Here is an 11,989-nt window from a genome sequence, read left to right on the forward strand (position 1 = left end):
GAGGAAGGGCTGGCACAAACAGGGCCTGGCGGCAGGAAGAGGGAAGCAGAGCGCTGTGCCCAAGAAGCTGGTGTGAGCCTGGCCAGCCACGGGCCATCTGGTGGCGCGGGTAGAAGCTGAGGTCCACGCGGAGTCACCAGGAGCATTTCTCGCGGGAGCAGAAGGAGCCACGCGCCTTCCCCTCAAAGCTGGAGGAATGGCCAGTCTGAACGTGGCTGGCCAGCAGGAAGAGCTGGTTGTACTCAAGGAATAGAGAGCTTTCTTTTGAGCTGTCATCTCACAGGATGAAGAGCGGCCAGGAAGCCTGTGGCACCTTCAGGAGGCTGCCACTTCTCTGGCAGGGCGTGGGAGAACTGGAAAAGTAGATGCTGGGAGACTAACCGGGGTGACGAGGGCGGGCTCTCCTAAACTGGGTCCCTGATCTGGCTCTGGAAGGCCAGATTGCCAGGCGGAGAGAGAATGGCTGTTCAGCAGCAGAAGCCAGCAAATGCAAAACCCCAGTGGTTGAAGAGGTTTGGGGAATGTTTGGAGAAGGGCAGGACCAGAATGCATGTAAGAATGAGGAAGAGATGAGGTTGAGGAGGTGGGTAGGGACAATCACTTGGGGCTTCGAATACCAGGCTATGGGGCTCAGAGGGCGGTGGGGAGCGAGAGGAGGATTTTGAGCAAGGGATGGGCTGGCGTGCTGAGTGTTCAGAAGATCCCTCTGGAGTGAACTGGAGGGCTGGAGGTCAGGAGAAAGCCTGGGTTGGGGCTCCAGGTAAGGAGAGGGGGATTCAGAGAAACCAAAGAAGGTGGAGACATCTCCTAGATGAACCGGTAGCTGCTGGGGTGAGGTGCAGGTTCCTGAGCCCCCGATAGATAGCCAGGTGGAGAAGCGACAACAGTTGACACGGCCTGAAGAGGAGGCTGTTTATAGACTGGGCAGCACATCACAATGCGCAGGCTCCCGAGCTGTGATGCCCTGCGAGCGCAGTCCCTAACTGTCTCTCAGCCCTGCTCCCCTCCCGCTCCCCGCCAGTCTGAGAGCGCTGGCTCAGACTCCAGCAAGAATGGTCCGTTTCATCCACCTGGACGGGGAAGGACCAGGTCCGCGATCCTTCGAGGGGGGTCCACTTCCCTTGGTGGAGGGTCTGCAGAGTCCGTTTTCCCACGGGGCGCAGGGAAACCCGCTGTCTGGACACAGCGGAGGGCCAGGAAAGGTCAAAGGACCTCTGTTTGTATCTCGCTTTCCACTTTCTTCTTTTGCTTCTCCATCACTGCTTCCAGCTCTGACACTTCCTCTTTGTCCTGGAGGGTGGGGTAGGAGTCAGGACTCTGGCGTCTGAGCCCTGGGCACCCTCCCTGGTCCGGCTGGGGGACGGGTGGCCGGCTCACCTTCAGCAGCGCGCGCTGCACCATGACCTGGCTGTACACACGGGAGCCCTCCTCCGGGCTCACCGCCTGGAACTCCACCTTCTGTAGCGAGAAGATCTGCGCGCCTGTCAGCACGCCCAGCGCCTCCACGGTCCTGAACAGGCGCGGAGGGGGCATGGTCAGGCCTGCTAGCCAATCAGAGCTCGAGCTCCCCAAGCCCTACCAATCTCTTCACGCCCGGCCATCCGTTTGTCCAATCAGCAGCATTCTAGCTAAGCAGGGGCTCAGCTAAAAGCTCCTGAATCCTCATCCACCAATCACAGCGTACCGTGGGTAGGCGGAGCACCGTGCGTTTGAGCAAGGCGGAGCTTCTCTGGAGACTCCAATTGGAGCCTTGGAACACATGCCAATCACAATCTCATTCATTGTTGCAACCAGACAGACCCTCGCTTTGGGCTAATCCTGGTTCTCCGTGATCCGCCACACCTCCCTCTGGGCCAATCAGAACACTCTGCCTTCAGCGCCCAAATCTGAGCCTGCCGGTTCCACTCACCCGGAGCTAAAGCCCTTGGCCTGCAGCCAGGCGCGGACCTCCGAGGCGTTAGAGCGTGTGCTGAGCTGCGGCTCCGGGGCGCGGGGCCCCGGGGCTGTGCGGCTGGGGGCCGAGCGGCCCTGGGCTAGACGCGCCTGCAGCTCCTCGTTGACACTGACCATCTGGCAGAATTTCTCTGCAGGTAGGAAACAGGGAGGAAGGATGGACTCAGGGAGATTGGTCCTCGTGATGGGCCGGAGTCCATCTACTTTTTCTGAGCCTCAGTTTCCCTGCCTGGAAGGCGAGAACAGGGACTGCTTTTCTGAGGGGGTGTCCTCACCACTCACCCTTCTCGCTGGGGTCCAAGTTGTTGAGGTTGTCGCAGCTGTCCCAGTGGGGCCGAGCAGGCGCAGGAGCCACAGCTGGGGCCGGGGCCGGTGGAGGAGGGGGCGTGCTATTCTGCTAGAGAGGACCCAGGGGAGAGCAGCTGAATCAGAGAGAGGACTCCGAGTCCCAGTCCCTCCTTATGGAGGTAAATTTCTGAACCCCCAAGTACCTCCCCTGCCAGTACCCTTGTCTTGACACACCCTCTGTTCCCCGAATCCAGGATCTTCCCTCAAGGCTCGGGAGCCTGCCGTGGCTCACCAGAATGCGGGCAGGGCTCTGGCTGCGGTCCCTCTGGGGCCCTGGGTGGGGTGTCAGGATATTATAAGGTACATATCCTTCCTGCCCCCGCTGGTCCCGAACCTTCCACCATTTGCGTTTGTCATCCAGGACCTGAGGGAGGTAAGAGGAAAGAGTTTGGAGCCTGTGCCTGCAGTTAGGGTTGGGTCCACTCCAGCCCCTCAGCCTCCCATCCCTCTAACCTCCAACACGTCCCGATGCTTGACGGATAGCTCGCTGCTGTTGCGGGCCTGGAAGTCATAATTACATAGGACCCACTTCCCCGCTGCCTCCGGCTCTGGCTCCGGCTGGGGCTCAGCTTCTGGTTCCGGATCTTGGTGACTGAGGAGAAGGGGGGAGAGGGGGTTGAGGATAGGAGGCAGCTAGTCCCACTGCTCTGGGCTGTAGGGTGTCGGTGTGAGCTGCAGTTAGAGCCAAGCACGGGCCAAGGCAGGCGGCCAGGTTAGTACTGTTAATGGAAACTTAACATTGGAATAACAGCTTGAATATATTTTACTTCGTATGTGCCGGGCAATGAGCTGTAAGTGCATGATATGGGTACTAGCATCACCTCCATTTTATAGATAACATTCAGGCTAAGAAAGATAAAATGTCCCAGATCACACAACTGGAGACAGACGCTATTTACTAAGCATCTCCTATGTATTGGGTTCATGCATAATGATAATGCACAATCATAATAAGAACAATAGTTAACACTTATATAGCACCTACTACATGCCAGGCACTGTTGTTCAAAGTCTGTTACATGCATTAGCTGACATAATCCTCGAGACGACCCCTGGTCCCTGGCAGAACCATGAACCTGGATCCCCCATCTCTTCCCCTCCCAGAGACCCTATTATTGTTTTCCTTTAACAGACGAGATAGTGGAGGCACAGGGATGTAAAGTGACCCACCAGTGTAAAGATCTCAGGACAGGAAGGGGCACAGTCAGCCTGGGACCTAGGCAGGCTGGCCCCAGAGTCCATGCCCTGAGCACTTGTGCGCTTCTGGGCATGCAGCTGGACGTGAACTTGAGCTCTGCCAGGGCCTTGAGCCCTTAACTGAAAACCTGGACAGCCTCTTGGACTTCTCACTCTTTCAGGAGGGGATCATTATGCCTATTTATTCCTCCAAAAAAAAAAAACCCTTTGAGGCTCAGAGATGAGTTAAAAGCTGAGGGTGTCTGAAGCACTGCGAGACCAGGCAGCTGGGGGAAGGGAAGTGGGATTTGGGCTCTGACCCCCCAGTAAGGAGGGACCTCAGTCTGGATCAGGCCTACCTGTGCAAGGGAGAGGGGGGGTCTTCAGGGCCGCGGCGCCCCCTGTGTGGGGCCGGCAGCTCCCAGCACGCTGTCCCTGCTGAGATCCTCTGCCCGGGCCCTCACCCAGACCCCCCTTCTGCTCCTCCAGCCTTGCTGCTTGGTTTCTTCTCATCCCACGTGGCTTCCCTCCCATCTGCCCTCAACTTGCCTAGGAACCCTAGAGTCCTGGCCCCTCTATCCCCTTCTTTCCCCGGGACCCAAGAGCCTGCACCCCCCTTGCTTGTTGGAATCACGAACTTGGACCCCCAGCTCTTTCCTCCCCCAGAGATCCAGGATCTCAGGCCTTAGGCTGTAATTCCTTTGCCTTTTTAACACCTACAGTCTCCTAGGCTGACACCCAGCCGGGACTGAGACAATTGCTGCAAAGCCTCAGGAAAGTGAGGGTCCAGCCTCCTGGCCTTTACATCTCGCAGGGCCCCAGAGACACTTCCACTTCTTAACTTTCCCGGAAACCTGCCCCTCAGCCCTTGACGTCCCAAGCCTGCTTCTCTGGGTCTCTAAGGCCCCATATACCAGACTTGAGCTCTTCTTCAAAACCCAGATGTTTAATTCCCAGCCTCTTCCCTCCCACACCCAGGGCTCTGTCCTGGTAGAGAACCAGGCAGGGAGCTTCCCAGATTCTAGGAAACCAAAGTACCTTGTTCCAGCCCTTTGGGGTCTCAAGACTTTACCCACACCCAGCCCCCTCCTCCCTCAGACCCTTGAATCTGGGCCTCCAGCCCCCTCCTCCCTCAGACCCAGAAGTCTGGGCTGCCTCCTCCCTCCCCACTCCTCCCCCCCTCTCCCAGCCCTGCCCCGGGCCTGATCACCACCTCACCCACCTGCGAAGAGCCGGGAAGATAGAAGGAAAAAGACAGAAAAAAAGGGGGCAGAGTCAGCGTCGGGAGCCCCCACGACGAACCCCTCCTGGACCCCACCGGCCCCCCACCCCGGGGCTGGCACTCACCCATTGACAGCGATCTGGGGGGCGCTTTGCTGCAGGAGATAAGAAAGCAGCAGGTCAGGGGGAGGGTGGCCTCCTCCCAGACTCCCCAGTGCTGGGCCTGCTGCCCCCGCCAAGCCTTAGCCTCACCTGGTTGCGCCGCCTCTCGTGCTGTAGCTGCTTCTCTACTGGGTCCTCCCAGGGGCGGCCCTGGGGGTCAGTGGCCGGGGGCTCCCAGCCGCTGTAGAACTCGGGGATGTATGGGGGTCCCTCCTCCGGGGGCAACTCCAGCCTGCAGCCAAGGACGGGCCGAGGGCTCAGGGACGCTGGTCGGCACGAGTCAGCCCTCTCGTTAACTTCACTTCTCCCCTTTCCCTAAACCTCACTCTAACCCCGCTCTTCTATCCTCCCCTCTTTTTGCCAAGCTCTGCCCCTGCCATTAAACTTCCCCCATGACATCAATTATTTCTAAATACACTGATTTCAACTAACGCTCGCCGCCAGCCTCCGAATCCAAACCGGGTTTCTAACCACACACACACACATCCCTCCCCTGGATCTGCCCCCAGCCCCCGAGGTCCTCGGCGTCGGGACGCCCAGGCTCCGCCCCCTTTCCACACCCCGCCCCTTTGGTATAGCTCCGCCCCGTAGTCCCGCCTTCGGCTCCTCCTCGGTTATCGGATGCAATCTTAAACCTGTCTTTCACACAGATTTCTGGCCTTTCCCCCAATCGGATGTTGGCACTTTGTCCTAGGGCCGACCCCTTCTTCACTGGCCACACGCTCCCCTCTACGCCGCGCTCCCCTCCTTCCTCCCCAGTCACTACCTTCCAGCCCCGTCTTCCCTCCAATCAGCACGCCCTTGCCTCCCAGCCCCGCCCCTCTGTGACCACGCCCCTTACCCCGGGCGGGTCCACGAGTCCCCCAGCGAGGTCCAGAGCACGTTTTCACTTGGGGTGACGTTGTCCCGCAGCAGCGCCACGGCCTCGGACGTCAGGTGCGGCCGCCGCACGCCGCTCGCGAGCTGGGGTCCGCCCGACATCTCCACAATCTGCCAGGGAGGCAGGAACGGGCACGCCGTCACCCCCTCTGGAAGTGGAACCCCGACTCCTCCTGCGGCAGGGGGGCCCAGAGGACCGAGGGGGATGGTCTCACCACGTGCAGAGGTCCGAAGAGGAAGTGCAGCAGCTCTGGGGAGGAGGGGTTGGCGATGTTGCCGCGCAGCCGCGCCTGCGAAGCCGGGGAGGGGCTGGCATTAGTGCGCAGGCAGGTCGGGCTTGTCGTCGCCCCACCGCCCGCCCCGGTGCCCCGCGCTGGACGCGTCCTCACCAGCAGGCTGAAGGCGTACTTGATTTTCTGAAGCACGTCGGTGTACTCGGCCTCGCTGGGCGGCTTAGCCCGCAGTGTCAGGAGGCCGTCTGTGGGCAGGGGCGCAGGCAAGGGGACAGGGGACACAGAGACAGCGTCAGAGAGAGGGAGGGCCCCAGAGAGATCGCGATGGGGAGTCAAACGGGCGGGGGATGCGAGGGGGAGACCCGAGAGAGAGGGGGGCTATTTGGGAGTGGCCAGGGTGTTCGGGATCCCGCCCGGCGGCGCCCCTCACCCCCGGCCTCCCGGCGCCGGGCTCTGCGGCCGCGCTCCCGGTGCTCCAGCACCCGGGCCGCCTCCGCAGACTTCTGAAGCTTTGATACGAAGCTCTCCACGTCGTCGAACACGTGGTTCAGGATGTCCTGGGGGACAGAGCGGGGGGAGGGCGCGTGAGAACCCCGAGTCCATGACCCGCATCACTCCAGGCAAAGCCCCTTCAGCCAAGAGACTTAGGCAGCGTCTTGGCCCAGCCCAGGCCACACCTTCGGTTGCTGGGCCCCTCCGGCCACGCCCCAGGACTTCTGACCGCGCCCCCAACCCTTGCCCCCGCCCCCGAGAGAGGGCTGTCGCCCCACAGCCGGTCCCGCCCCCGGCCTAGCCCCGCCCCTGCGCGTCTGGCTCCGCCCCACTCACCACGTCCCTTTCTGCCTGCAGAGTGACCAGCTCCGGGTTGCGGGGACCCAAGTCCGGGGAGGCCGGGTCAGCGCTCCTGAGGATCTCCGCCCGGCCTGGCCTCGGCGCCGCGTCTGCCTCGGGGATGGGCTCCGTCTGGGGTCCCCCGTGGCCTGTGGGCGCCTCGGCCGGGCTGAGGGAGGCGCGGACCGACGGGCGGCGCTGCAGGGGTGGGGTCTCAGGGGTGGGTGACGGGCGGCGCAGCAGCTCCTCCTGCGTGGCCCTGCGGAGGAAGAAGGGAACCTGAGGCGGGGTCCCCCGAGGAGTCCATGGACGAGACTTAAAACAGACACAATTGCCCGAAGGGGTCGCTCCTAAGCTCAGAGCGGTAGGGAGAAATCCACGCTATGGGGCGGGGGGCGGGCGGGGGAAAGCTCCTCTCTGGAGGAAAACAGGCCAAAGGAGGAGAAAACCAGGCCCAGGAAACGTAGGGTCCTGGAGACGGGGCACACTTTATTTGGGAGGTGCACGCAAGACGTGAAGAGGTTCTGTTTGACTCCATTCCAAATGCGTTCTGCTCTAGACTAGCGGTAACAGCGATTTCTCGGACGGGGAGGCAGAGAAAGAGAGACCCCAAACGCGCCCTGTCCTCCCCGGGCTCCAACCCAGCCCCCTTACCTGAGCGCCGCTGCCCTGCGATCCCCTCGGCCAGAGCGGTAGCTGTGCAGAGCCCCCTGGATGTCCTCGTGGATCAGCTCCGCCTGCCAATCACGCCGTCAGGCCCCGCCCCGCCCCGCCCCGCCCCCACACTGCCCGCCCCAGGCCGCGCGCGGACGGGCTCGGTTCCAGGCCACGTCCAGTCACTGTGCACGCACGTGGGCCACACAGGTTCACGCCCTAGACTCAGGCCTTCGTCCTAAATCTGTCCCGGACCTAGGCCACGCCCCCACCCACGGAGGCCCCGTTCAGGGCGCCGAGACCACATTCACCGCCGTCCCAGTTCTGGCTGCCCACCAGGCCCCCTGTCCCTTGTTCTGTCCGAGCCCTCCACCCCGAGTCCAAGCCGCCCTCAAAGCCCCCTTCCTTCTAGACCGCGTCTCTAAGCCACGTCCCTCCTCTGGCTCTGCCCCCGCCCTGGCCCCCGGCCCCGCCCTTTTCCAGCTCCTCCCGGGCTGCGCGGCGTCCCAGCCCCTTCCTCCCCGTTGACCCCCGACCCTGCCCGCTCACCCCGAGACGGAGGCCCTGGAAGAAGTGCACGTCGGGCTGCAAGCGCTCGGGCTCCTGGCACACCAGCAGCAGCAGCGAGCGGTTCCGGCCCGGCGGCATCACTACGTCGCAGCGCACGATGGCGCCCAGTGGGTACGACTCCAGCTGCTCCTGCGGGGAGGGACGGCGGGTAAACGGAGGCTCGGAAGCACAGACACCACTACATGGGGACAGCAGTGCCACCAGGTGCAGGCACTGCTCAGGGCAACCTCGCGATAACATCCGTGTAGTAGGGCTCAAAAAGGAGGCAGGGTCCCTGGCCAAAGTTTCCGGAGGAAGGACGCAAAGATTCCCACTGAGATCCCCGACGTCCCCAGGGCCGAGCTCTCCAGGGCTGCTCAGCCCAGCCGTGCCTTCCACCCCTGTGCCCCGTCCTTCCCCGCGCACCCCCGTACCTTGGAGACGGGGTCGAGCAGCGTGACGTGGTCGGGAGATATGCGCAGCAGCATCTCCTGGGCCCAGACGCGGCCCTGGCTGTCCATGACGGCCAGCTTGCGCGAGGCGTCCTCCACGGTGTGCACCCCATCCTCCTCACCCAGGCAGAACGTTACCAGGTGCTGGCACAGACCACGGAGAAGGCAGTGAGTTCCAGGATAATGCTGACAGGGGGGTACTCAGGATCCCCTGGAATCTGCCTGACGGTTTGTGACTAACCACACCTCCTCCAGGAAGCCTTCCCTGATCACTTGCTCCACCTATGGGCGCTTGCACTCAGTGCCCTTCGTCTCTCTATCAGAGTGACTAGCACCTGGGTCTGTCTTCCCACGGAGACTGGAAGCTCCTTGAAGGCAACGAATGGTCTGGATTGTATCTAGTCCCTTCAATGCACCTCTACCTGCATTCAGAGCACCTGGCACCCTTCGCAGTCCCTCTGGACCTTGTCCGAACCCTGCTCACCCAGGACTGCGTCTGACGTGTGTCTGTGGCCACACTATCCAGCTCAAGAGGACAAGTGGGCAGATTCGAGTGGAACTGGGTTCCGCCACTGATACCCACGTTGGAGGCAAGGAGGAGGAAGTCCCCTCGGTAGGTGAGCAAACTGAGTTTCCCAAGTTCCTTCTGCTTGGAAGCCCAACAGCTTTCAACACCCCCATCTCCCTTGGTCCCAGAAGACCCCCTGGGGCAGTGCAGACCCCAGACTCACATTCACTAGATATTGGGACACGTCCGCCATCACCATAGTGGAGTACCGCTTCCGCTGTTCTGTGGGGGAAGGGGGAGGGTGGATCGGAAGCCCGGGTCCTCAGGCCCCTCCTCCCTCATACCCAGGGGTCCAGGCCCCCAGGTCCTCAGCTCCTTCCTCCTTCAGGCCGTTTCTCTTGGCCTGGAGTTTCTTTGCCCATAAACTCACCATAAATGGACTTGGCACTTGGTTTGGAGGCAGCTTCTGGGCTGGTGAAGGAAAAGAGGGGTGAGAAGGGACGGTGGGAACTGCGGACAGGTCGCGGGGTATCGAATGCCAAGAAGAGTAGTGACTTCATTTGAAGGCACTGGGGAGCCCTGGAGGGTTCTGAGCAGAGGCGGCAAGGGCAGAGCTGGACTTTAGTAGGACAGGTGAGGGGATGGGGCCAGGCAGTGGTGGGGAGTGTTGTTCCCTACGGACACGCAGACGTGGGTTCAAATCCCCCGTTAGCTTCTGCCTTGCCGTAAGGCCCGGGGAAGGAGACTTCATCTCTCCTGCCTCAGTTTCCCTCTCTATAAGATAGCATTTAGTTACCCTATCGCTTCCATCTGGTGGGGCTCTTGGGTGAATTCAATGAGATGATTGCAGCTGAAGGGTTCTGCAGCCTTAATAACTGTTATTATCATTATTATCATTATTATAAGGCGGAGGGCTTAGCACAGAGTAGTTGCTTAATAAACAGGAATTTTTACAATAGCATTCGTATTGGGAGGAGATGGGAGAGTTATCTTCTTCCCCTTCAATCCCCGTGGGCCGGGCTCTACCCCGCCCAATCCTTCTCTGTGTCCTGCCTTTGACCTCCTCTTCAAGGTCACCTTCTCCAAGAAGAATTTTTTTTTCTTAAAGATATTATGTATTTATTTTTAGACAGAGGGGAAGGGAGGGAGAAAGACAGGGAGAGAAACATCAATGTGCGGTTGCCTCTCATGTGCCCCCAACTCGGGACCTGGCCCGCAACCCAGGCCTGTGCCCTGACTGGGAATCAAACTGGAGACCCTTTGGTTCACACACCAGCGCTCAATCCACTGAGCCACACCAGCCAGGGAGAGAATTCTTTTTTAATTGATTTTAGAGAGAGGGGGAAGGGAGGGAGAGAGAGAGGGAGAGAAACGCCTACGTGAGAAACATTGATTGGTTGCCTCTCGCATGCACTCCAACTGGGGACTGAACCAGTAACCCAGGCATGTGCTCTGACCAGGATTCAAACCCATGACCTTTCGGTTTATAGGACAATGCTCCAACCAACTGAGCCACTCTGGCCAAGGCTCCAGGAAGAGTTCTTGAGCCCCCATTTCCATAGAAATAACTGAGACTCAGAACCCAGGTGGGGTCAGGGATGAGGGAGGAGAAACCCTTCAGTCAAACCTGTACTCCTTATCTTGCTGTTGTCAGTCAGCTCTCCCCACAGTTTGATTACCTCTGGGCTGGAGAACTCACTACCTTACATCGCCCACGCAGCTATTCCCATGTGTCTGACCTTCCTCTCTGCTCGCTCCAGGAGACCTGAGCCTTCATTATAAACACTCCTGACTTCTCAGCAAAAGGTCAATATTTAACAAAAGGTAACAACAATAGCAGTAGCCGTTTCTGTGAGCTGAGCCCCTGCTGTTAGTTAGGTTCTCTGCTAACCTAAGTCCTGTGTGTCCATTATCCCATCAAGCTTTTAAAACCGGAGAGACTGAGCCCCGGGCTGGTGTGGCCAGTGGGTTGGGCACCGGCCTGTGAACTGGAGGGTCGCCGGTTTGATGCCCAGTCAGGGCACACTCCTGGCTTGTGGGCTGGGTCCGTGGCTGGGGGCATGTGGGAGGCAACTGATCGATGTTTCTCTTCCTCTCTTCCTCCCTTCCCCTCTCTTATTAAAAATAAATAAATAAGACCTTAAAAAAATCTGGAGGGACGGAGGCTCAGTGAGGCGATGGCCCTTGGCCGGGGTCCCACCGCTGCTGAGTGTCGGTGCCCGAATTTGCACCCAGGTCTCTCTGCTCTGGCGCAGAGCTCCGGCCACTGGTTGGGCTGGGAGGGAGGTGGCCCAGGCTTCCTTCCCAGCGTCCAGCCTTTGGCTGCTTCAAATGCCCTGCGGGTGTGGGTGAGAGGCTGGGCCGCTGTGCTGGGGTTGGGGGCCTGGTGGGCAGGGGACGCTTACCTGGTGGTGGTGCTCATGGTGCCAGAGTGGGCAGCTCTTGCCGCCGGAGGTGCCCTGGGAGGCAGCAAAGAGGTGAGGGCCTCACCTGCCTTGTGGGACCTGATTCCTGGCCCAGCCCCTCCTCCTTCGGACCCAGGAGGCCAGGCCCCCGGCCCCTCCTCTTTCATACCTAATACCATTTCCCAAATCCTTTAGAAACCCATGCTTTCAATTCCCTAATCTACATGTACCCCACTTTCTTTCTGTCCCCAGGGCCCTGTCTCCCAGCCTCATCTTCTCAGGGGCCCAGCCCAGGCTCCGAGGTGCTCACCCCTAAGAACCGGGGGTCCCTTTGGCCTCAGGTCCCCTCGGAGGACCACTCATTCACCTCCTCAGCCCCTGTGATCCTACATTCTTCCTTTGGCTATGGGTGGCCCACTTTGCACCCCTTGCCTCTTCAAGGCTCCAGCGTCGGGGTTCCCAGCCTTTGCTGAGCCCAGACGCCCGCTCTCCCCCCTCCCCGGCCCCGGCCCGGGCGCGCCCACCTTCCCGCCCCTCCCGGGCCCCCTCCTCACCTGCCCTGTCAGGCTCCGTCGGAGGAGAGGCCCGCTCTGCTCTCCCTTCCAGACGCAGGGCCCC

At 60.5% G+C, this 11,989-nt stretch overlaps 1 protein-coding gene across 2 annotated transcripts; it reads right to left on the reverse strand.

The window, feature by feature from the left end:
• Positions 1-954: 954 nt before the first annotated feature.
• Positions 955-11,989, reverse strand: EPS8L1 (EPS8 signaling adaptor L1). Of its 2 annotated transcripts, none has more exons than XM_054588217.1 (20): positions 11,926-11,989; positions 11,372-11,425; positions 9,397-9,437; positions 9,190-9,248; positions 8,441-8,602; positions 8,007-8,156; positions 7,458-7,540; positions 6,801-7,062; positions 6,403-6,529; positions 6,129-6,217; positions 5,955-6,029; positions 5,702-5,850; positions 4,951-5,092; positions 4,825-4,853; positions 2,755-2,893; positions 2,534-2,665; positions 2,236-2,347; positions 1,910-2,084; positions 1,378-1,510; positions 955-1,290 (listed from the first exon to the last, which is right to left on the reverse strand). In XM_054588217.1, the coding sequence occupies exons 2-20, from the start codon at positions 11,386-11,388 to the stop codon at positions 1,204-1,206; spliced, it is 2,163 nt and encodes a 720-aa protein (XP_054444192.1). In that variant the 5' UTR covers positions 11,389-11,425; positions 11,926-11,989; the 3' UTR covers positions 955-1,203. The 2 variants fall into 2 exon arrangements, with proteins under 2 accessions (XP_054444192.1, XP_054444191.1); XM_054588216.1 differs by having other exon boundaries at positions 2,236-2,350.

Source organism: Pteronotus mesoamericanus, unplaced genomic scaffold (assembly GCF_021234165.1).
Source record: "Pteronotus mesoamericanus isolate MK-2021 breed Mesoamerican mustached bat unplaced genomic scaffold, CSHL_Meso_final scaffold_128, whole genome shotgun sequence".
Taxonomy (NCBI): domain Eukaryota; kingdom Metazoa; phylum Chordata; class Mammalia; order Chiroptera; family Mormoopidae; genus Pteronotus; species Pteronotus mesoamericanus.

Bases quoted from the DNA above. Each gene is read 5' to 3' on its own strand.
- EPS8L1 (XM_054588216.1), bottom strand. The intron at 6,530-6,800 runs GTGAGTGGGGCG...TCTGTCCCCCAG, and splicing joins TGCAGGCAGAAAGGGACGTG to GACATCCTGAACCACGTGTT. The intron at 1,291-1,377 runs GTGAGCCGGCCA...CCCACCCTCCAG, and splicing joins TGCAGCGCGCGCTGCTGAAG to GACAAAGAGGAAGTGTCAGA.